This window comes from Myotis nattereri, assembly GCF_964212035.1.
Source record: "Myotis nattereri genome assembly, chromosome: 2".
NCBI classification, from domain to species: Eukaryota; Metazoa; Chordata; class Mammalia; order Chiroptera; family Vespertilionidae; genus Myotis; species Myotis nattereri.
The window spans coordinates 200,095,448-200,120,355 of record NC_138076.1 but is presented as its reverse complement, the minus strand read 5'-3'; the positions used below and the strand labels follow the sequence as shown (position 1 = coordinate 200,120,355).

Genomic DNA, 24,908 nt, shown 5'->3' with positions numbered 1-24,908 from the left:
GCAGGTTGTTATCTCCCGAGGGGTCCCAGACTGCGAGAGGGCACAGGCCGGGCTGAGGCACCCCCCCCCCTCCCCCCCGAGTGCACAAATTTTTGTGCACCGGGCCTCTAGTAATATCTATAAAATGCTCAGCACAATGGGTGTCTATCCATCATCATTTTGATGTTATGATTATTCAGCTTTGGACTCATGTTTTAGGGTGGCTTGCATATTGAGTAGGAATAATTTCTGCAGCAGAACTGGTGGATTTCAAAGTTGTGACTGAATTTGTTTTGAAAGAGAGGGCTTTAGAATAGGACTCAGTAGGTCCAGGATTGAGCTCAAGCATAATGCAAATAGATGCACTACATAACCTTAGGCCAGTCTCTCGGCTTCTGCAGGCCACATTTGCATACATCAACAGATGGTAAAACATAGATAATTCCTGCCCTACATCCCTCATCGACCTGTTGTGAAGATAAAAAGTGACATAATAAATATGAAAGCAATTTTAAAAGGCAAACGTGATCTATGTAAGCCTAATAATCATTGCTAAGATGTGTCTGCAGCCTGGACAAGCTTAGGGTGGTTTCACATGCATTACCTCATCTGGTCCTTACTTGCACCTTTGAGGAAGGTATTGTTTAAACTACCTACTCTCTTCTATCCTATTTTACAGACTCAGAAAGGAAACTCCATGAAGTTCAGTGGTCTGTCTACAGCCACCCAGTTATTAAGGGATAAAACTAAAACATTAATCAAGGTCTTCTGACTCAAGACCCCCTGGCTAAACAAGTAAAGCACGCTTGCCCTAGCTGCAGAGAAAGAAGAAAGGTATGACGGTCCATGGGTGTATTTCAGTTTGGATTGTGCAATCAAGGGTTACCATTTGCGAAACTGTTCTCCATCCTCGGTTTACTTCTGACCTCATTCTCTCTTCACAACCCAAGAAATATCCTTGCCTTGAGAGGATCTTAGGTGAAAGAGCTGCCCAAAGGTTGTGAACCAGGACAAACTACCTCTGAATTTTCTGTTTCAAGAGTTCTGTAGAGTTTTTCACTGGTCAGAAACTGTCTGTTGCCCTCAGCTACTTCTATACTGAAAAAAAGAGAGAGCAGGATAATTTAGCTGATCTAAGAAACCCACAAGATGTTCTCATAAGAAGACTGATTGGGCCCTAACCGGTTTGGCTCAGCGGATAGAGCGTCGGCCTGTGGACTCAAGGGTCCCAGGTTCGATTCCGGTCAAGAGCATGTACCTGGGTTGCAGGCCCATCCCCATTGGGGGGTGTGCAAGAGGCAGCTGAATCAATGTTTCTCTCTCATCGATGTTTCTAACTCTCTATCCCTCTCCCTTCCTCTCTGTAAAAAATCAATAAAAATATATTTAGAAAAAGAAAAAAAAAGAAGACTGATTGGATCTCTTCTCTCAATGCTAACCAGCTGCTTCATGTTATTTTTTTTATAAAAATACATTTTTCCTCTGCAGTTCTATGCCGTCTGAAAGGGTACCTACTAGCCATATATGGCTACTTAAACTAATTTAAAGACGTTAGAATCAATTCCTCAATTATACTAGTCACATTTTTAGTGTCCAATAGTCCCATGTGGATAGTGGCTACTGCACTGAACAAAGTGGATCTAGAACATTTTCATCATCACAGAAACTTCTATCAGACAGCGCTGTGGTAGATGGGACTTGGCACCAATGTGAAGCTACACCAATCATGGCAAGTGAGGGCATCAGCAATCCTATATAATAAAAAGCTCATATGCAAATAGACCAAATGGTGGAACAACTGAACAATCGGTCGCTATGACGTGCACTGACCACCGGGGGGAGGGGTGTGGAACACGGCGAGCATTGGCCATGGTGGGATGGTGGAGCAGGTGAGCAGGGGCGCCAGACCAAGGTGCCGGCCACTGTCATCAGGGAGAGCCACTGATGGTTAGTGAAAATTCTTTGCTCCTGCACGCCGTGGTCCCGCCCAGCACTTGCACCCGCTGCCGATGCCAGAGATGCCACATTCACCCACTGCCAGTGCCAGCCCCACTCGCACCCACAGCCAGCACTGAAGCCGACGCTCACCCCCACTGCTGGTGCCCAATGCCTTCCGATCACTCAGCACCATTAGCGGGTGTGAGCAGCAGCTGCCAACACTGACTGCCCTTGTGGGCTTCTCCACCTCCCCTTGCTCCTGAGGGGCGATTGGGACAGCAGCCACTGCTCACACCTGCTGCTGCCGTGGGAGCGGTGTTGGTGGGAGTGGGGCTGTTGGCAGACAGGGGTCCGGGGGCTGAGGCAGGAGGGGCCAGGCGGGTACAGAGGATGGGCCAAGACCCGCCCTGTGCCTACTGCAGCCTCGCAGCCCACAGTTCCTTTCAAGGTGCACGAATTCGTGCACTGGGCCCCTAGTGAAGCTATAAAAAAGCGGGGGGGACTCCCAGAATAAATGTAGACAATGATTTTCTAAGAACTATCCTTGAGATGAACTTGGCCAACAGGCTTGGAGTGATAAAATCACACTGGAAGGACTTTCTCTACTGAGGTGATCAGGAGTATTCTCTGAGCCTGGATCCTTAATCATTCACTTCTTATTTCTTGTCCTGATTATATTTTGGTTGCCCACTTACTATCTATGGAACCTGAAGCAGATTATTTAGCATGTTTAAATCTCCATTTTCTCACTAGTAAAAGGGGAATAGTAATGGTATCCACTCTACATGAGTGTTGTGAGAATTAATATTAATAGCAAATAGTTCCATAGAGTACTTAAGATGGGCCAGACATTCTTTTGAGAACTTTAATATATTAGGTAAGTATCTTGCACAAAATTAAGGAATTTGCCTAAAACCACATACTAGTAAGCAGCAAAGATGGGATTGAATGTTGGAAGTCTATCTGCTAAGAAATCTAAAATGGTTGTTATCACTATCACAATTCTTTTTATCATTGTAAAATGTATAAATTTGCAATCTGATTTTATAGTCAACCTTTCTTAGCTTGCTTATCCTGAGCGCCCCTGAGATATATTTCTTAGTCTGCAAGGTTGAGAGCCAGGTCCTGGACAATAATGGATTCATTCACCAGCTGGCCAACTCATCTATCATTCTTTGTCTCATTGCATGCCTTTTACAAGCTATGCCTGCCCTATCTAAAAAAAACAGTAATATATTTTACAACAAGAAAAGGCCCTTTAGATACTTCTTTTATTTCACCCATTTCTTAACTTCTCTAACAACGAAAACCAGATCTGAGTTTCCTGGGAGAGCAAAAACCAAAGCCATGGTGAATTAATAAAAATCATAGAGACTGCTTTTATCTGTGGAAGAGATGTGGATAAAAAAATATTTAAATTATGCTCAAACAAAATTCCATTTTGCAAGGTATCTTTCCATCTCTGAACACTTTCAGCTTTGATTTACCCATCAGCTCAGGACTGCATTCACTTGAGTTAAACTGAGATGAAAAAAAAAATATGCCTGAACTCAAATGTCAGAAACATTCTACAAAACTGCATCTCAAGATCTTTAATTGTATTTTAAAACATCTGGCTGCTTCTGTAACACCGGAAAGATGCTTTTAATTTAAGCAAAAGACAAGCAAAAACCATATTCCAATAACAATAAAGCTTCCCAGAGAAAACAGGCATAAAGAGCTGACAGAAGCATAAATTGGTGAAAAATAGCTAAGGGAAATGGATTCTGAGTGAGCAGTATTATATGTGGTATGCCTCCTGCCACTTGCTGGGTCTCATTTAGAATGGGGCTTTAGAAAGACTGTTAGATACAATAATCTATAATAATAAAAGCATAACATGCTAATTAGACTGACGACCTTCCTGATGACCTTCCAGACTAAGCTGTGGCACCGTGGGGGCCAAGGCAGAGGCAGCCACTGCGGCTGTCGGGGCCGAGCCCCTTGCACGAATTTTGTGCACCGGGCCTCTAGTAAGGTAATATAAAAACACACATTTCATAGCTGTTCTAGCAATGCTGTAATGCCAGAATGAGAACATGTGTTTCCTTCCTTAGGGCACCCAGAAATTTATTTCCATACTGCTCGTTTCTGTTGGCTCCTTGAAAATTCTCTGCACTCCACAATGTTAAGATAAAGAGAACTTCCTCCCTTTAATGAGTAGAGTCGTGTTTATCATTTCAACAATTTAAATAATAACAACTACATATCAAGCCCTGGACTAATTATACTGTTTTATGATGCCCTGAAGTTTGCAGAACACTTTCCCACATAGCCATTCAGTTCTCCCAAAAAGCTGTGGAGTAAATTTCATTAATTATCCTCGTTTTATAGGGGAGAACACTGAATTTCAGAAAGCCTCAGTTGCCGCTGAGACTTTATTCCTTTCCATTTCATTGCTTATTTCCACTCACCTACTGTGAACTTCTCCCAGTTTCACTGAGCTAGGTGAACCGGACTCATTGCACTGGGAGCACTGAGTGAGAGACTGCACCTTCTCTTGCTTATTCCTTGCTATTATTAGAATGCTGTTCTACTTAGTCTGAAGGTCTGTGCTTTTTCAAGTTCTTAAACCACAATTTGCTAAAAGAATACATAGATTTTAATTAACATGCTACCTCCTGCCCTACTCACTACCTCAAACCACAGGAAGCCATGGACTTTGTCATTATTACCTTTTATTATGCACTAATTACATAAAGACCCTGCCTTCTTCATTCAGTGGAGAAGTCTTTCTTAATCCACTGAATTAATCTTTGACCAAGTTTCCTGGCTTGCAAGAGCTCCTGAAGGAAAGGAGACGTGGCTCTGTTAGGTCACCATGTCCTTCCATTCTGAGGCTCGTGTGGATTGAGTTCCCGATGAGCTAGATTTGTCAGGGATGTGTGGCAGCAGGATAAGTTCAAGGACCTCACGAGGTGATTCCAGCCCCAGTCTCATAATTCCATTCTATCCAAGCATCTTTTCTATAAGCACCAGTCTAAGGAAGCAGAACTGTAGAGCAAATCTGTACTCCACCCCCAATCTTAGCCTTCCTTTGAATATTCCAATGGATTGGGGGCTGAGGGGTGGAATTATACTGTGTGACACACACACCTGGTGTCACATGCTTTGGCTTACCTTTCATTTCACCCGGAGCTGCAGCAGATGATTATGTTGATAGGTTCACCTGATGTTGACAGCCTGCCATTTCAAGAACATGCCACACATCCTTTTGCATTCTGTCCCAAACCTAATACCTCCAGAGACTACCTGGCCTTGTTCCAATGGCAAAAGCACAGCCCAGACATGCTGGCGAGTTAATGCCTCCAGGGGCCACCCTCAACCAACTGGAGGCAGAGGTCCGTGAATAAGTGCCCCAGTCCCCAGTCCCTCAGTGGACAATTCTCTATGCTACTCCCAGTGGAATCAAGCTCCCCTTGCCCACAGCAGTGATCTTCATAATTCACCTCATGGTGGTTTTCCTTCCTTCCCTGTCTTGTAGCCCCAGTCCTTTGCTTCTGCTCCCTGGGAACACCTCCCACATAAATTGCCTGCACATGAATCATAGCTTTGGGTTCTGCTTCTCAAGGTAACAATTTATAGACAAGGGTCCTAGAATTCCAAGCCTAATCATCTCCTCTTACAAGTGCTGGTTAATGGAAATGCAGATTCCAGAGTCAGTTCTCTAGACTCTTTCGACCGCCCTAAATGAAAATGAGAAGACAAAGCCCTTTCAAGTCCATGCTAGACTTTGGGCCTTTGCTATTTCCTCCACCTAGAATGTCCTCTTTGGCTTGTCTTTTGGTCTCAGCTTGTTAACTCCCGGAACCCTTCTCTGACCACACCATTTAGAGCAGCCCCATTCTTCGAGTTACTATGACATCAACCTGGTTTGTTATTTTCATAGCTCTTACCATTCTCCAATATAATCTTGTTTATTTATTTGCATGTTTCCTGTGAGTCTTCTCTCCACTAGGAGCTTGCCTGGCTTGTTTCCTGCTTTATTACAATGCCCAGTATACAGTCAGTGCTCAATGTTCAGAGGGAAGAAATCCATGTGTTGTACCATAAACTTCACTTGCCCTGATTATAACAACATGACCGCTGTTTTTGAGTACACAGACCATTGGAAAAGAGTTTAGCTCTCCGGCTAGTTGAGCCCATGAGTTTAACACTTCTGAATCTCCGGTCTATCTCAAGATTCAAGAATGATAAGTTAGGGGCCACAATCTTTTCCCTGGTGCTCTGTATCCTAAGCTCAGGGTGGAAACATAGAATGCATCAGTGCCATCAGGACACAAAAGAAGTAAGCAGGAGGAATAGAGGAATCAAAATGCAAGTCTTCACCCCTTACTTTGGCAAACCGTAGCTCAGGTATACCAAATAGAGTGGAGTGAGACTGAGGCCCTGGGGCAAAGAGATGTGGTAAAAAAAAAAAAAAAAAAACAATGCTTCGATCTGGCTCAAGATCATAACAGGGAAAAGGAAAGGGAGTCCCAATAGTCATACATGGTTCAGATTATTTTACCAGGGGAGGGGACGATTTGAAGATTTGAAGAAGCTGCTCTAGCCGGGAATAACAGCTATGCGTTGCAGCTTATGCATCTTGTGCTATTTAGTCTCAGAAACCTTGAATGAAGTGTTAGGAAAGTGGATGGGAGAAAGAACAGCACTGACAGCAAGAGTCACAGTGCTTCCTCAGCAAGCACTTCCAGATGCTTCTAACTTGACCGCTCCTTCACCTCTGTTTTTCTGTCTCCTCACATCTTTCCACCTCATGGCTGTGGAGGTCAACCTTCAACCTGATGTGCTTGCTTGGAGAGCTTAACATGCAATCATAATTCAGAACAGAAAGCGGCGTTTTTATGTGGAAAAAAAACCTTAAGTGGAATTCTCCTTAGTCTATGACATGTAGCTATCATCTTAATTATTCTGTGCATTCTGACTGGTAGAGCAAAAATTATAAAAATGTCTATACAGCGATTATTTTAAGGATTTTTAGGATAGGCCAGAAGCAAATGGTCAAGTTGCTGGACATGGAAATAGTGCCTGTTGGCCTTGAATGCATCCTCCACAGGATGAAGAAAAGACCAAAAAAAAAGAAAGAAGATGCAGCAAGTATGTCCAAGAACTGGTATTTCATAAATAATGACTGGTCTCTCTGAGTTACCAATAAAAATCTCTTATTTTCCTTAACTTTCTTTCCCCTTTCCTTCTATTATTTACTAGAGGCCCGGTCACGAAATTTATGCACAAATGGGGGGGGGGGCTCAGCCTGGCCTGCATCCTCTCCAATCCAGGACCCCTCGGGGGATGTCTAACTGCCGGGTTAGGCCTGCATCAGGCCTAAACTGGCAGTCAGACATCCCTCTCACAATCTGGGACCACTGGCTCCTAACAGCTCACCTGCCTGCCTGCCTGATCGCCCCTAACCACTCTGCCTTCCTGCCTGATTGCCCCTAACCCTTCTGCCTGCCTGCCTGATCACCCCTAATCCCTCTGACTGCTGGCCTGATCACCCCTAACCTCTCTGCCTGCTGGCCTGATCGCCCCTTACTGCCCTCCCCTGCCAGCCTGATCGCCCCTAACTGCCCTCCCCTGCTGGCCTGATCTCCCCTAACTGCTCTCCCCTGCCAGTCTGATCGTCCCTAACCGCCTCTGCCTCGGCCCCCACCTGCCACTGTGGCTTCATCCAGAAGGAGGACCAGATGACTGGAAGATGCCCAGTCGACCCTGTCTAATTAGCATATTACCCTTTTATTAGTATAGATGACTTGATTCTTATTTATCAAGTGCATTCTAAAATTAATAAAACATTGTCACTGCCCTTAAATACTCTTATACTGTATGGGGGCAGGTAGGCATGTAAATAGGTAAGATAAATAATGACCTCTTCTTGGAAAGGACCTGATAAGCCATTATACACAAAGGTGGTAATAGCATAAGCTATTAGCATCACCCAGGGATGTCTGCAAATAGGGGATCATGCCTTCAAATACTGACTTTCGTGGAATTTCAAGCATTTGCATTTTCACTACCATCTGCCATGGTCCATTTATTAATGTAGGGTGAATAGCTGAGAACATCCAAGCTGTCTTAGCAGGGCTTCTATACAAAAAGGAATTATTTTAAAAGTGGCACAAAGCTTCCTTGCCCCACCCCAAATTTACCCCTGCTGACTCTGCTGATAGTCCCAATTAAAATTCTTTATAATGAGACTTTTTCATAAATGCATAAAGTAGAGCAATATATCATTTTATGGTACCATCTAGTTACAGATCTACTGGAAACAACTTAGTACAATTTGTCCTCAAGCCAGTTTAAATGACTAATCCTGGCACTATGCCATATATCCCCCAACACCGGAAGGATGGTGGGTAGCAAGCCTACCACAGAACTATAACTTAAGTAAGCTCAGCCTTTAATAGGTATAATATTAAACCACAACAATCATGACTTCATACTTTAGTACATGCTGCAATAAGATCAGACTCAGCCCTAGAGCAGGAATTCGTTTCTACTCCCAGCTCTGTTAATCATCTAGCCTCATGGCCTTGGACAAGTCACAAAGCTCTCTGGGCCTTGCTGTCCTCATCTATAAAAGAGAAGACCACCTGATTCAATGAATCCAAGGTTCTATCTACTTCTAACTTTGATTAGTAGCTAACGCTTACTGAGTACTCAGAAGGAACAAAAATCCTTTCTGGACTCTATCTGGCACTCATCATCTAAGCTTTGTTCTCATGCATTTCCAAATTGTAGCCTGTTTTATAGAGATTTCAATGAACTTAACAACTTACCAAATAAATTGTCAGAAAGAGAAAATTCATCCGCAGCAGGTAAGTGGGAGTGTTGGATGAGATTCATTTTTGATCCAATCCAAACTTTTCTACTTGAGAATGCACCTTTGTTATTGTGGTCTTCAAAAAAACACCCTGAAATGCAAATAAATAAATAACGAGTTTGAGGAAGAAGGTAGGAGATGGTCAAGAGAGAGAGGGAGGGAGAGTTCATGCTAATTTACAAAATAGTAATTGGCTCCTTTTTGACATTTTGCCAAGGCCTTTCTTTATGTATTTGTTCTCAATATTTATCATTTTTATACCTAAGTTGGACTTATAAGTGTAGAGATACTCTCCAATTTACCTGGGAAAACACCATATATTTTCACTTAAATATCAACACTTGGGAGATTTGGGCAAAGCATGATGACATTTTGGTTGTGTTTTTTTCTTTTTTTTTTCTTTTGCATACAAAAAAACCCCACCAAAAAACACAAATATAAAAGCCTTGATTTAAAATGGGATGTATCCATGATGTATTATCTTAAATTTTATTCTAAAGTTGAACAGGTCTTTGCACAAACACAAAAGTACTTTAAGACCCCTTTCTACTGGAATATTCTTAGGTTGAGTAGGCACTATGTCAGCAAATCAAAAATTTAGAAAGGATTCCCCCCAAGATCTTTATCTTTGCCTCTTAGAGAAAATTTAAGGGATTTGCATTTTCACTCTCATGATCTACCTTGGCCATATATTATCTGGGACTAAAAAAAAAAGTTATGATAAGCAGAAAAGTTATGGTAAATCTCACCAAAATGTCTGAAGTTTCATCCTGGGGAGTGGTCCAGAACTCATCCCAGAACCCAAGAGAAGCAGTGTTCACTTTTAGTTTTATCTCCAGGTCTTCTTTCCTTCCTTCCTCCCTTTATTCCTTCCAATATGTCTTCTACCTCCCTGAAGAAGAAATGTGAAAGGTCAAATAATGAAAAGGTGTGTTATCAGAACCTCTTTTCTAAGGCTGTTTTCTGAGGGCGATTTTTAAACCTTTTTATCCTGTCTCCACAAAATAATCGCTTTGTTTACAAATAATAACTATTTATATTTTCTACTCTGGAAGAGAACCTGGGGTTATTTTTTAGACTAATATTTATTTCATTAGAACTTTCCTATTATTCATATTTCTTTCTCTCTCACTCAGCAAAATGGTCTCGTTCAAGCAGAAGTGGGTAGCAGATGCATGTGGCTGCTGGTAAGACAGTCCACCAGACAATGTTTGCTGTATTTATTCATTTATTCATGCCTTCAAAATACATTTGTTGGGGACTTATTCTGCACTAAATTCTGTGCTGAATCTTTGGAAATAAAATGATGAAAGGAACACAAGCATCCATGATCTATGACATCAAACTTAATGAATAGAGAGATTAAAAAATAATTCCACAAATATACAGATAATTGCATATTGTATTCAAAACTGATGATGAAGGCAAAGATTAGGATGCTCTAATAGAGAGGTAGGTGTGAAAAGGAGTCCAGATGGGGAAGCAGTTGAGGGAGGATGTGATTTCAAGGATAGTTTTTATTTTTTCCAATTATAATTTACAATCAACATTATTTTGTATTAGTTTCAGCTGTATAGCAAAGTGACATATATTAAACAATCATATACTTTACAAATTATTTCCCCTGATATTTCTATTACCCACCTGGCATCATACATAGTTATTACAATATTATTGACTATATTCCTTATACTGTCCTTTACATCCCCATAACTATTTTGTCAGGTACCAATCTGTACTTCTCAATTCCTTCACCTTTCTTACCAAGTTCCCCAACACCCCTCCTCTCTGGCTACCATCAGTCTATTCTCTGTATCTATGAATTTGTTTCTGTTTTGTTTGTTCATTCACGTTGAAGAACCCGTATTTTTAATGACAACATTAAACCACCTAATTAATCAATTGTAAGATCTACTCTACTTGCAGACATTCCATTATGGTAGGCAATACTAGGGCACATATGAATTGATGAAAAGACACCAGAGAGGTTGAAGAATTCAGTAAGAGACAGACAGACACACACACACACACACACACTGTGAAAGGATACAGACTGTATCTACTGTGGGAATGCAGACATATCTGGGTCCATCTGGTGAACCAATGGCATGGTCCTACCAAAGCCTACTTTCCAGTAAGCCAAAGGATTTGTTGGGAGAAAACTCATTCTAAAGTCAGAGGGAGCCAGGAACAAGGACTCTTGCCCCAAAGCAAAGCCACAGTCATTAGGCGAATGTGTAATTTTCAATGTAGCACAGTATTTGACCAACCTGTACTAGATTTAAGAGGCCGTCCTGCCACCCTAGTGTAAAAAGGGAGAAAATTATAAATAAATTGAAGCTTGGAAACCTTGAGCTATAAGGTAGACCTTTCTAACAGAACATAATAAGTAGGAGAGAACTCATTTCAACTCCACCCTCACGCTCAAACAACTCTGCCACATATCACAGTGGAACTTTGGCCCCAACAGGACTCAGGGCCATTCTGGGGCAATTGTGAAAGAGCAGCTGAGGTATCACCATAACCCATGGAGAATGCCCAGCAGAGTTGCTGTGACCACTGGTTGGTACTGGTCTCTCCAATGAACACAAAAATAGTAGAAGATGTGGTCAGAACAGACTTGATTATGAACAAACATAAAGAGACCCCAAGGCCTCCCTGAAATACTTGGGGAGAGGAGGACTCTGGTAGGGAGCCAAAGGTCCTGAGGAATAAGCCAGTAAAAGTTGAGTTGTTGCTATTAATGGGGCCTCATTCACACTCACAAGCTATTTGAGGACTTGGGAAATTCCAGTTTTAATCTGTATATATAAATTGTTATGTATACATTCAATGTGTATACATTATATACATGAATTATGTATATATATATATATGCATATTGTATAATAAATGGATTGAAAAGTCCCTCAAAATTCACACAACTGTTGTTCTAGATTGAGTTTCTCTTATTTTTAGGAAATTCCAGTTTTCCATAAAAATTTCCAGGAACCAACAAAGTACAGAATCAGGAATTTTCCCTAATATTCAATCCAAACTTATACTCTGTAATTTAAGACCCAGTTGCTCTGGTCTTTAAAAAACAGATTTTAGCTCTCTAACTCTTACATTAGGCTTCCCTTAATGCTAACTTTTTCTCATATTTGCCTTCAGAACCTTCAGTCATGTTCATCAAGCTCCCCATACTTCTGTAGCACATCACAGCTCTCTGATAGACCCCAGGTACCATCATCTTCATTTTGCACCAAAATCTTGTATTTTCCTCCATGCATTCATATCAACATGGCACCTTCCATTCAAGTGCCTGGCACACAGTAGGCCCTCAAGAAATGTAGGCTCAATTAAATGATTTGTATTAATTGTTTTTCTTGCTTAGTTCCACCAAATTCCCTGACATTTGGTATGCTGATCCTGAATAAATGGTACAAGATAAGGATTTCATTCTCTTATTGCACAATGGACAGAATTTATCACTCTTACCCAAATGAAAGTCCAATTCCACTAATTCTGTATCATTTGCGTTATTCCCGCTAACTGGAGACCCACTATGTGGGTGTTCCTGAAGAGCTAACAACAGTGCCCTCAGAATCCAGACAGTTGGCAGAGTCTGCCCAAATCAATATTGTTGGGTTTATGATTCCAGAAGGGGTTTAAAGAAAAGGAACTTTCGAATTTTTAAAACGGCAACACAAGCACATAGTAAGCAATTCAAATAGTACACAGAAAAAATAAGTCTTTTTTCCAGTTCTGTCACTCATTTTCCTTACCAAATACAACTACTATAGTCAGTTTCTTGTGCATTCTCCCGGTTACTATGCCCACTCATAACATAAAGGGCCCTTAAACACTGTGCCTTAAACTGGGGTTTGGCCAACTATTGCCTGCAGGCCAAAGCTGGGCCTGTTCTTGTATTTTTAGGAAATACAGCCTTCGAGCTAACAATGGTTTTAAATTTTCAAACAGTTTAAAAAATTAAAAGAAGGATATTTCATGACACATGAAATTCATTTTTAAGTATTCATAAATAAAGTTTTATTGGCATACAGCAACATCCATTTGTTTATGGATTATCTAGGTTTCTTTCTCCCTACAATGGCAGAGTTAACTAGTTGCAACAAACACTCCATGGCCCACAGGGCCAAAAACATTTACTCACTAGCCTTTTACAAGAAAATTTTGTTAATCTCTGCCTTAAACAAATCACAGAAGAATTTTTTTTAAATCTAGTAATATTACAGGTAAACTATGAATAAATATAATGAATACCCTCATTTTCAACAATCTTGTCTCATTTTCTAGGTGAAAAATCCTATCTCACTGTATTAAATTGCATTTCTTTCATTATTAGTGAAATTGGAAAATTTTTACATCTCTATTGCCTATATGTGGCCATTACTTTCAATTTTCTGTTTATACCCTTTTTATGCCATTTTTTCTATGAAGTGTTCATCTTTTTTTATTCATTTACAACTGTAAACCTACTTTGCCCCACACTATATTTGAAAAGCTTCCTCATCTGTAAAGATATGTAAGTTGATACAGGGATTCTTTCTTACACACTCTTACACATACATATTTTTAAGACTTTGAAGAGAAAGTAATTTCTTCCCATAAGATATTTGGGGACCCTACCTGTGTTCAATGAAGGGCTACTGGAAATTTTGAATGACATAATGAAATCTATCTTCAAGAAGATCACGCTATTGAAAAAGTGGGGCAGAGAAAGTAAGCAGTAAAGGAAGGAGGAAAATTCGGGAAATCTGTTGCTAACATGAGATGATCGGTGCATACCATGGCAGTATCTGCAGAAATGGGAAGGGAGGGACTTGAGTCTAGTGTACAGAAAGGAGAAAGGAAAGGAAAAAGCCTGGAGATACCAAGGTTAAGCCTTAAGTATTGGTGGAAGGGACAAAATGTTTATTTTACTTTATGTTTATTTGTATGATCTGTAGCCTAAGCCTTCATTTAAAGACCCAGCAGTAATTTCAGAAATGGTATGTGCTGTTTGTTTTGAATGTGATAAGACAACGAGTGACTGGTAGCTTAGACTCCCACTGTCTGGTTATCACTTTCGACTTGTTTAGACACTGTGTGTCACAGGAAGTTCATGGTGTATAGAGCTCCTCTGATTTATCAGAAACCATTTGCAAACAGAGACCTCGGAAACACCCTGTTCCAATTAAATAGCTTTGACTCTGACTTAGAAGAATCTCAGCTCCCAGAAGATAAAGATGAAAATTGGTTACGTGAGCTGTTACCTACAAACTCATCACACCCAAAAGGAACCATCCTTGGTGGCATTTTTCTTGGATGAAACCATTTGTTGATGACAGAGCACACATTCTGTTGAACATCTATGTCATCTATTCCTAAAGGGCAGGGAAAAAGTGAGCTTTTTCTAGCCATCAACATTTCGTGCCCAGGGAAAGCCCTGGATTCAGCCCAAAGGCCAGAAGAATGTTCTTAAGGGGAAAGAAAAAATCATGATCTCTTCAAGCAGCTTAGTGGAAAAGTCAGCTAATGAAAACCCAATTAGAATAGTGTGGCATTTGAAAGAGGTAGCACAAAACCCTTCAGGAGACCAGCAAGAACAGTTATTCACTGAACCTTCATTCATTCTCTCCTATGTATCAGGCTTCGATGGAGGTCTTGAAAACAGAGTGGTGAATGAGGTAGGGGAAAAAAAATCCCTGTCTTCATGGGGCTTACATTCTAGTGGGAGAGATACACAATTTGCAAGTAAACATGTAAGATTTCCCATGGTGATAATCTATATATATAAAAGCCTAAGCGACCATTACGACTGAATGACCAGAACGACCGGTGGAACAGTCATTATGACATGCACTGACCTCCAGGGGGCAGACCCTCAATGCAGGAGCTGCCCCTTGGTAGTCAGTGCGCTCCCACAGCCAACATTCTGCAGCCCCTCCCCCCTTCAACCAACCTCCCATGGCCTCCATCGGGACTGGGCGAGACAGATCCACCCAGCCAGATCTCTGGCCAGGCCAAGGAACCCCACCATGCACGAATTTGTGCACCAGGCCTCTAGTAAGAAAATAAATATGATAAGGGATAGAGTGGTGTGGTTGGAGAGGGTGATCTGGGGAGAGCTCTCTGAAGAGCAGACTTCTGAATTGAGATGTGGAGGATAGGAAGGAGTAAGCCACATCAAAGAAAATAAGTCCAGGCAGAGTGTCAGCAAGTGTTAATGGCCAGGGCTTGGTGTGCAGGAGAGACAGCAAAAGCCCAGTGAGGCTGGAAATAAGTGAGGAAGGGAGAGTGCAAGAGATCAGGTCTAAGAGTAGGTGGCTCTCATATGGCCTGCCGACCAGGGTAGAGATTTTGGATTTATTCTAAATGAAAGTCATTGGTGGGTTTTAAGCAGGGATGTGACTAGGAAAATGAAGAAAGTCTCCCTGGAGGTGGAAAGCTGATTCTTGAATTTCATCTTGAAGGAGCAGGCATTAGGCTAGGCAAAAACATGTAGTGGGGAAGACATAGGAAGGGAAAATAGCATTCTGAACATCCATAAATCACTCTCAATGCTTAACTAGTGAATTCAGCTCACGCCGTGGAGAGAAAGATGGCCTATTCAAGAAATAGTGCCAGGAATATTAGCTATTCCTTTGGTGGGGTGAGATGGAATAGAGATTTCTATCTTGCGTTATTCTTGAAAATAAGTCAGGTGAATGAAAGACATTAAGATTATGAAATTATTAAGAAAAATATAGGGGAATACATTTATGGTCTTTATGGGTTTAGGGATCTCTCCTTTTCTTTGAACTAGTAACATTACTAAACAAAACATAAATTAAAATGAATAATTTGACTACATTAAAATCAAGAGGACAGAAATCAAGACACCATAAACAAAGCTAAATATCTGAAACAAACTGGAAGGAAATGTTTACAACATAAATAACAGCAAAAATTAGTACAAACAATACATAAATAACTCGTATAAATAAAAACACAAAGGATAAACAATCCAGGGCAGAAATTGGCAAAGGCTGTAAAGAGGAAATTTACCAAAAGGGAAATACAAGTGGCCAATAAGCATGCAAAACGTCTGGAACTGATTAATAATTAGAAAAATGCAAATTCGTGTAACTGGCTGCCATTTCCACCTATCAGATTATCAAACCTTTTTAATTGTGATAAATTTAAAAGTTGGAGTGAACATATAGAAATACACATTTTCATATATTGCCAGTCGGGGCATAGTTTTTAATCTTTTGCTGGTTTTTAGCACTGTACATTAAAATAAAATGCAATTCTAATTTAGGTATCTTCCCTGGGAAATCTTTGCACATGTGCACAAGGATGTTCATTGCAGCATTGTTTCTTATGGAGAAAAGGTGGAAACCACCTAAATGACCATCAACAGTGAAATGGCTAAATGCACTGTGCTCAATCAATAGTTCCAAATATTAGGCTGCAGTTGAAAAAACTGAGGAGGTTTTATATGTGTTAACGTTGAAAGAGGAAAGTAGAGGAGAGTAGCTTTGGGGAAAGGAAAGAGAGATTTTAGACTAAGTCATAAGGTGGTGTGTTTTTTATGAGGTTAATTCATTGAGGATATCCTTCCCTATTCTCCATTTGGCCATTTATATCATTGGATGTCATAAGCAGGCACATTTAAATTCTCTGGGAGAGAAGGGTGTTTTTTATAACCCTTGTCCCCACAAATGCACAACCTCTCCCACCATCCACATCCACTGGATTTGTGCATTTGTGACACCTGATGAGCCTGCGTTGATACATCTATCACCCAAAGTTTATAGTTTACATCAAGGTTCATTCAAGCTTGGTGATGTATATTCTATGGGTTTTCCATAATAGTATCATACAGAATAGTTTCACTGTCCTCAAAATCCTCTGTAAAATGCATGTATTTTTTAATACAGTATCAAAGGGTTCCTGGCCCCTTGAAGCCCAGTCATGGCCTCAGATTCAAAATCTGGGCTGCAAGAGAATAAGGATCTCCACACCACCCCTTTTTCACATTACTCTATCCTTCCCTCTTAACACTGGGCCACAACCAGGTTTGCTCCTTAAGTGACAGGCTGGTGCAGACTTGGCATCCACACTGAGAACTTGCGTCGCTCTCTAGGGAGTGGAAGCAGACAGTTCCCTGCTTGGTCAGAGAAGATCTGAGCCCCCAGGCCAGAGGGCTTTTCTCTGCTCAGCAACACCATCTTCTCCACAGACCAGTGTCTTCCAGGGAACCCTGTTACACAGTCTGCCAGACTTGAAACTGCAAAGCTCTATTTCCCCTTTGCTTTGAACTAGTGACATTAATTAAAGTATGAATATCTAAGTTATCTCAGGATCACCAGGACCAGGAAAAGGACTTCTAAATCTATTTAAAAATGGGAACCCAAATCTCAAAGTTCTATTAGAATTTTTATCTTAAAAAAATGAAGATTAATAAAAATTTATTTTTTATTCCTACATATCATTTTTAGTCACCAGAAGTCTATTCTAATTCTTAGACCTAAGAATATGCTGACCAGGCTCTCTTGTCCTTGGCAAGTATTTTTTCTTGGGCAACAGTTTATTTCCTGGGAAATATTTTCCTTCACAATCAGGTTGCATTACATTAGCATTGTACTGACACAAATTTACAAAGAGGAGAGAAAGAATAAGCAGACGTTCCTTTATTGCCAAAACTGGGAAGGGGCAAACGGAGGAGGAGATACCTCACTGTGGAGGGCAAAGAGGTTAGGAGATACAGACAGAAGAGGGAGCAGGGAGAGAAGGGAGGAGGATGGATATTTTTATATACAGTGACTTTGTCTCCCCATGCAGTTTGGTGACTAAGGACTCTCATATAGTGTTGCCTTATAGCTACATCTCCACTGACAGAAAATTTAGGGGCAGTAAAAAATACTGGGGAAGAAAAAAATTGTTTCTATTTCTTTTTGCCCCTTCGTTATCTATGCTGCTGGGATTTAAGAGAAAAATGAGACTGAGCAAAATGAAGGGAAAGCACTCCCTCCCAAGAAAAGAACATATTTGCCTGGCCGATGCGGCTCAGTGGTTGAGCACTGACCTATGAACCAGAAGGTCATGGTTTGATTCCCAGTCAGGGCATACTCCTGGATTGCAGGCTTGATCCCCAGTATGGAGCATGCAGGAGGCAGCCGGTCAATAATCCTCTCTCATCACTGATGTTTCTATCTCTCTCTCTCTTTCCCTTCCTCTCTGAAATCAAGACACATATACATAAAATCTTTACTCTTTCCTTTATCTCCCCATGTAATGACAACATGAGCTTTTTGTATTCTCGCAGCATTCATAATCCACAGGCTCTGTGACCCACAGCAGTTCTGAGCTCCTCTCAGACATCCCTAATCACACCACCATGGCAAGTTCTTGCAGTCTTTCATTAAAATGCTGATAACTGAAGTCTCCCATCAGCTCTCCTGGATCGATCTCTGGGTTAAAGCAAATAGTGCTGAAAATTTTCCACTTCCCCTGGCTCATGGTACAATCATTAGAAAATGCCCTACGAATATTCAAAGTTGTACTGGGGCTTAACCACTTACCCCTGTTACGCTGAATTATTCGCAGGCAGGTCAACTTGATCTGCTATCATCCCAGATTGCAAGTTTTCCCAGCCCCCAATAATATCAGAGCAGCAACAAAAAGACTTTGGAGCCAGAAAGACCCACCCTCATCTTCAGATCCCGCTTGTCCTAACGGTGTGACCAGGGACAGGTTATTTGTCCTCTTTGGGCCTCAGTTTCCTCATCTGTACAATGAGTATAAGAAAAACTTCCATGCGGTGCTATTGTGAGAAGGAAACGAGCAATTTTGGTAAAGCTTGTGACATGTCGGTAGACACTGAATCAGAGCGAGCTGCGCCACACGCTCATGTGCACACATTTCTTTTCCTTCCCACGATCTCAGGGGCTCACAGCTAGTGGGTGTGCCATCACAACTGGCCAGATTTGGAAAACGTGGAAAGAAGAAGAAGAACAAGGATGACATTACTTTCCCTCTCCAACCAGGGGGACAGGGCAGAGGTGCGTGATGGAAAATGCCGAGGCAAGTCCTGAGGAAGGGTCTCAGGACAAGAGAGTGTCATCCCTGGCTCTCTCTCTCTCAGCTGACTCGGAGTTGCATCAGCCATATTGCAACATTCTCAGCAAAACAGAAAAGTCCACAGTGCAAATGGCACAGGTCCATGATTTGGAGGGTGGGGGGCGACTCAAAGACGAAGGTGTCTGTGACAGCTAGAAACCCAGCGATCGTTCCCCAACATCTTTCTCTATCCCTCTTGAAGGTAGACCCAAGGTGGCCCTAGGGCAAAATCAGATTTCTTGAGAGCTAGATGTGCTTCTCAGAGAAAGAATCCAAAGTGAGTCGTGTACATGCCCTCCAGCCCCCTCGCTTCTAAAGAAAAACCCCATTGGGAGAAATGATCCAGGCTCATCTCCTCGTTGCTAATTCCCTCTGGCAGTAAGCCGACAAGGAGAGGCCTTATCTGTAGATTCAGACCTGGACAATTTTAATAATAAAGTTATTCCTAACATTCTCCATCTTCTTAAAATATTTCCATCTGCTATTCACAGGAGAAATGAAAAGCAATAGAAGTGTGTACAAGGAAGGTCAAAAGAGAAAGCATTTTAAACCCGCTCTTCTAGGAAAAACTTTTATTTCCATTGAGCGTAGCTTAAACACTGTCCTATGCCTACTTTCCAAGTGATTAGCAATATCCACACCAAGATTTGATAAATCACCAAAATAGAGCACACTATACAAGGCACATTATCTATGGAAACAGAACAGAGACGTTTCCAAAATGCACTGTCCCCAGGGATTCTGCTGGGCGACCACATGTTAGAAGATATTTCTAAATAATTGTTCAAAAAGGTCAACAATGTAGGTTTCAGTTAGGTCAGGTTAGGCCCATTAAGCTTCTTTTTGATTGCTTTTCAGAATTTCTTTTTCTTTGTAATTTTCAGGATTTTATATCAAATTCTACTAACCTAGCATTTCTTTGTTGACCAAATTTCCTGATGTTAAAGAGAAACTTTTAAGGACAACCTCCCCTCGGTGGCGTTGAGATGGAATTAGGTACTCACTCGATTGTCTCAGGTTGGAGCTGAACTTTCAAGGCCTTGGGAGCATTCCGAGTCCAGTCTTCCTCTCCAAATCCCAGCAACTTTTCTACCAATGCTCAGGATCCGAGTTTGCGTTGGTGTGAATCCAGGAGACAGCGGAGTGAAGAGGAGGAGGGAGTTCTAGCAAAAGCTGTGGGTGACCACGGGCCTCCCAGCCCAGCAGCATCTCTTCCTTGGCTCCGTGCCTCCGGACACAGATTAGTCATTAACAATCCTTTCCCTGCTGAATGATATAAACACAGAAAGGGAGAGCCTCGAGATTCCCAGGCCCAACTCCAGAGCCCCAGAGCAGGGGAGGTGACACCACCCAGGAGCCTGAAGCTTGTCTTTCAAAACACATCTCCTGAGGTTGCTTTTTGGGGTTCATAGTCCCCAGATTTCCATGCACTTCACCTAAAAGCAAGCTGTCATCTTCCCTCTCTCCAATTTAATAGTTTCACCACCACCCAGGGACTGAAGTTAGAAACCCTGAGCCTTCTCAGCCCTTCCCTCTCTCAGGCATCCTATGTCAAATAATAACAGATTCCTGTGGACTCTATCTTTGGAATGTTTCTTACTTCCATCCCACCCTTTTCCTCTGCTAATTTGGGCCCATCACAGCTTCCTCTCTTAAGGAAAACATTGGAGCATAACTCTTTTCTCTTCTTTCCTTTCTTTTTCTCCTCTCTCTTTTTCAAATTGCATAGCAGCATAAAGGTCAGATGCCTACTCGTTTGTCACAACCTTCGGCAAGTCACTTAGCTTCTCTGAGTCCCAGTTTTCTCATCTGGGAGATGGAGGTGGAGTAACTATCCCATGGGCTCTGGGAGAAGTGCATGCATAGCTAAACATGTGTAAATGTCTAGAAAACTGCCTGGCATTTAGCAAGCACCCAATAAAGTTTAGCCATTATGATTCCTTTCCCTGAACAAATATTGATTGTCTGTGCACTATGTGCTCGGCACCTTGCTAGATGTTCTGCCAATCAAAACTCCCCAAAGGGTTCCCATTGCCTAAAAAATAAATGCAAAATGCCATGTATGGCCTGACCTTTAGAACCCTCTCCACACCCTGACAATCTAGTCTTCATCTATCTTTCTAGCATTTTCTCACATCTTCAGAGGCCCAAACCTCTTGCCCACTGATGCCAAGCTCTTCTTTTGACCTGAATTACCTTCCTTTCATAGCCACATGGCTTCCGGGCTGAGTTCTCCCAGAAGCCAACCCCATGTCTTCCCACCAAACTCCCCTCATCCTTCATTTCTCTCACTGTCCCTTAATTCCTCTGACCTTGTAGATTACAGTTACCTACTTATTTCATCTCTATTACAAAACAATATCTAGAGCAAACACGGCAGCAGACTTCCCTTTGTATCCATCCCTGGGCTTCACATGGTGCCTCTCATGGAAAGAATATTGCATAATTATTTGCTAACTGAATCAATGAGTGAGATGAGAAAATAACATTTTCCAAAGTAACATGTGCGCATGCTCATGGGTGTGTACCTGTGCGCATGCAAGTGTGTTTGTGTGTATGTGTACAATGTCCCCCATTGGAAAGCAAGTTAGTGGAAGGCTACACCCATATCTGTTGGTAATGCTATTATTTTACTTCTCTGATTATATAGCATGCATAGGTCCTACAGGCTCACACTCCCTACCCCTGTGGGCTCTGATACACTAAGGCACATCCCTCACACTCCCTTTATCACAAAGAAGAGGAGAACTCTCCCTCACCCATTTGAAGTGTCTTTCTGATGACTCTCTCCATGCTCTCTGCAGCTCTGGGCTGCCTGAGGGACTCATGCCTGATCCCCCAGCCCAATTCTTCTCAGATGATGAAACCCTGTGTTATGATTTCATTCTCTCCAGCAGCAGTGGGAGGGATGGTTGAGGCACACACTCTGGAGCTGATCACCTGGCATTTCACGATGACTATCATATTTGCCCAAAAGGCACTTCACATAGTGCCTTTCCACGAGAGGCACTATGTGAAGGATCGCAGGTGTGTTGGGAGTGAGAGGTCATGAGGAGGAAGAAATGGAGCATTTCAGGGCAAGGAAAAGGCAGCAGCAAAGGCTCTGAGGCAGGAAGTAGCTTGGAGAATCCCATGAAGTAAACAGAAGGCCAGTGATCTTCAACTAAGAGTGTGGAGGAGCCACGAAGAAATAGGAGTAGGATAGGTAGGGGCAGTGTGTGCTGGGAAATGTTTAACCACTACTCTCTGAGGGGCTTTCCTGTGAAATGCCTCCAGTCCTCACCTACCCCTCCCAATAGAGAAGCAACATAGACACTCAGGCAGTGTTTTTTGAATTGTTGATATGACCCTTTAGTGGTTCATAAAATCAATTTAGTAGGTCATGACCATCATTTGTTTGTTGTCAATGAAATAGTATATTAAAAAATAACATAGCAAATATTTGCATTGCAAGTAGAAAGGCAAGTACCGAATAATGAAGCTTTTGTTTCACTTACACGTGTGTTGATGAAACCTAGATTTCAGCATAATACAGTTTAGAAAGGTCACAGTCTAGAAAGCGTTTCAAAAGATCACTGAATTGGGGCCAATGAGACTTAGATTCTGGACATAATTTGGTGAAGAAGGAAACCAAGGGGAAAGAGAAAGGACTCACAACCCATGAAGGCTGGGAAAATGCTGATGGAGATGTGATAGAATTCTCAAAGGTACAAAAGTAGCTACTAAAAAAAGTACAACATGTCATAGTTTCATAATATGGGAAATTATAAGTTTCTGGGTGTCACAAGTAAACCATACCCGTCTTCCCCACATATTTCTTCTCCACATTATGTCTGTGGCTTTCCCTCTCCCCAGCTATTTTGGAACTTAATCAACTCATTTAATCTCTCTCAGCCTTGGTTTCCCCACATGCAAGCTGAGGATGTTCAACCAGATGACATCCAGGGTTCCATCCACATCTACCATCTCAGTGGTCTGATGGAGGAATGAGCTGCGCTCTGCTGATCCAGTGAACTTCCCAGCAACCCATGAGCATGTAACCTGCTCAGTCACAAAGGCTCCCTCCCTTAAAAGGCCTTCATGTTGGTTTTCACATTCTGTGCTCATTCTTCTGAAACTCTTAATTTTCTAACAAAGGTCTTCATAGTTCCATTTTTCCACTGAGCCCCACAAATGACATATCTGGTGCAGTCTATTAGTTCAGACAATAGGAAGCCGTCCTGATAGGAAGGTGGAATTTTTTCTTCGGCACTGCAGAGAGCCGAATCGGTGACTCTCAACCATGGTGGATAAAGTAGGAGATGCTTAGAGGGCTTATGATATACTCCATTTCAAAAGCCTGCTGTGCACCAGAACAACACGTAAGCGAGGCTCTTTAGAACTTTTGTTCTGCGGAAGGCTTGTGTTCAATTGTTCCGGCCCCAGCTGGAGTGGATTGTCCAAGCTGCATTCAACTCTTTTCAAAACAGTCTTAAGATAGGATGACCCATTTAATGCCATGGGCTGGGACACGGGTTAATTGGATGTGAAACATTCACAGCAGGTTCTCTACAAAAGATATAATAGAAAGATGAAGGTCAGTGCTGGGCCCGAGTGCTATATTATGACCAACCTGCATTTCAAAACCAGAGGTTACCAAAAAGATTATTAATAAAACAAAGTACCACATTTGGGGACATGGACCATTTTTTATTTGGAAAGGTCCCCATCTGTTTGGGAAATTTAGCTGCTGGCTCAATGGTAAGCTGTCTTCAATGGAGAGAGATCTACTTCTCATCAGGAAAGTGTATTTTTAGAGCTTTCCAGTGGTTGCTATGATGTATCTACATTGTTCCTTCTGTGTTTCAAGGGCTAATTATAGGTTATGACCATGGAGCAAAATCAGAAATGATAAAACCATGATGCTGGTCTCCTCAGAAATGTGTCTGATATGGAGAAGTCAACTAGGTACTTAAAACAGTCTTGCCCTGACTGATGTGCTCAGTGGTTAGGGTGTTGGCCTGCGGACCCACCGAAGAGGTAAGAAGTCCATGACAAATTTTAACACCACATAAGGCGAAGGTCACTGGAGGTCCCTGTGTTCCCTGCAGTTGTGAGTAGAAGCACAGGAAGCTAAGACCTGGATGTGGGTGGATCTGGGAGGGGTTGTAAGGTGCTCCTGAGGCTGAATATAGATTAGAAGTCAGCTCAGTGGTGCCCATTTTAGGGAAATTCGGAGGACTAGAAACCGAAAGTGCCTCAACCTCGTCCTGTCCCACATCGGGGCTGGTAAGGAGTTAAGCTGTGGAGTCAATCTAAAGGAATGGGAAAGACACAAAGAAGCAATTAAAGGGTTTCGGGAAATAGGGCCAAGGGAAAATGGTTCAAGGTGCTGAGATTGGTGGTTCTGAAGGAGGACAGTTACTCTCCCCGCATCACTGTCAGTAGATGCTGACCAGCTGTTCTCTGCTCCCCAAAGGAGACAAAGAGGGGAAGGGCTTCTACTGCAGCATGAGCAGTTTCTATTAGGTTCAGAGAAAATCTGTCCATCAGAAAACAATACAATTGTTAATCACTGAGGGGACAGACTCTGAGGGAAGACAGGGTGTTGCTATCCCTCTCACTAAATTCAACCTGACGATGAAGAAGCTGGACTTGAATCGATCATCTCTTCTGTGTCTCAGTGTCTTCATCTTAAACTGGGTAATAATACCAACCTCATCAAGTTGTTATACGGGTTAAAGAAATCTCATGTGGGAAGCATTTAGGACAGGGCCTAACCTATAGTAAATTCTGAATAAATAGCAGTTATGGAGCTTTAGGATAAAATAGTATCTAGTAACTATTACGGTCTTAAGTGATGGTGACTTGGGATGGACCCTAAATGTCTCTTTGATTCAAACAAATACCCAATTCCTTCATCAATAGTTTTATGTCCCTAATTTTTTAATGAAATTCTGGTTTTTGGAATAAATATGAAACCATTTGTCTCCTGCTTTGGTTGTGAAGAGTTCTGGTGTCAGCCATGTTCCCAAAAGCCCATTTCTAACAACCT

At 41.9% G+C, this 24,908-nt stretch overlaps 1 protein-coding gene across 1 annotated transcript in view; it reads right to left on the bottom strand.

Moving 5' to 3' along the window:
- The window catches only part of NR1H4 (nuclear receptor subfamily 1 group H member 4), a 57,545-nt gene extending 48,674 nt beyond the window's left edge, over window positions 1-8,871 (bottom strand). The window contains exon 1 of the mRNA XM_081084973.1: window positions 8,739-8,871. Coding sequence (XP_080941099.1) covers window positions 8,739-8,805 — 67 coding nt within the window. The 5' untranslated portion in view covers window positions 8,806-8,871. The remainder of the gene's footprint in view (window positions 1-8,738) is intronic.
- Between the last annotated feature and the right edge of the window lie 16,037 nt (window positions 8,872-24,908).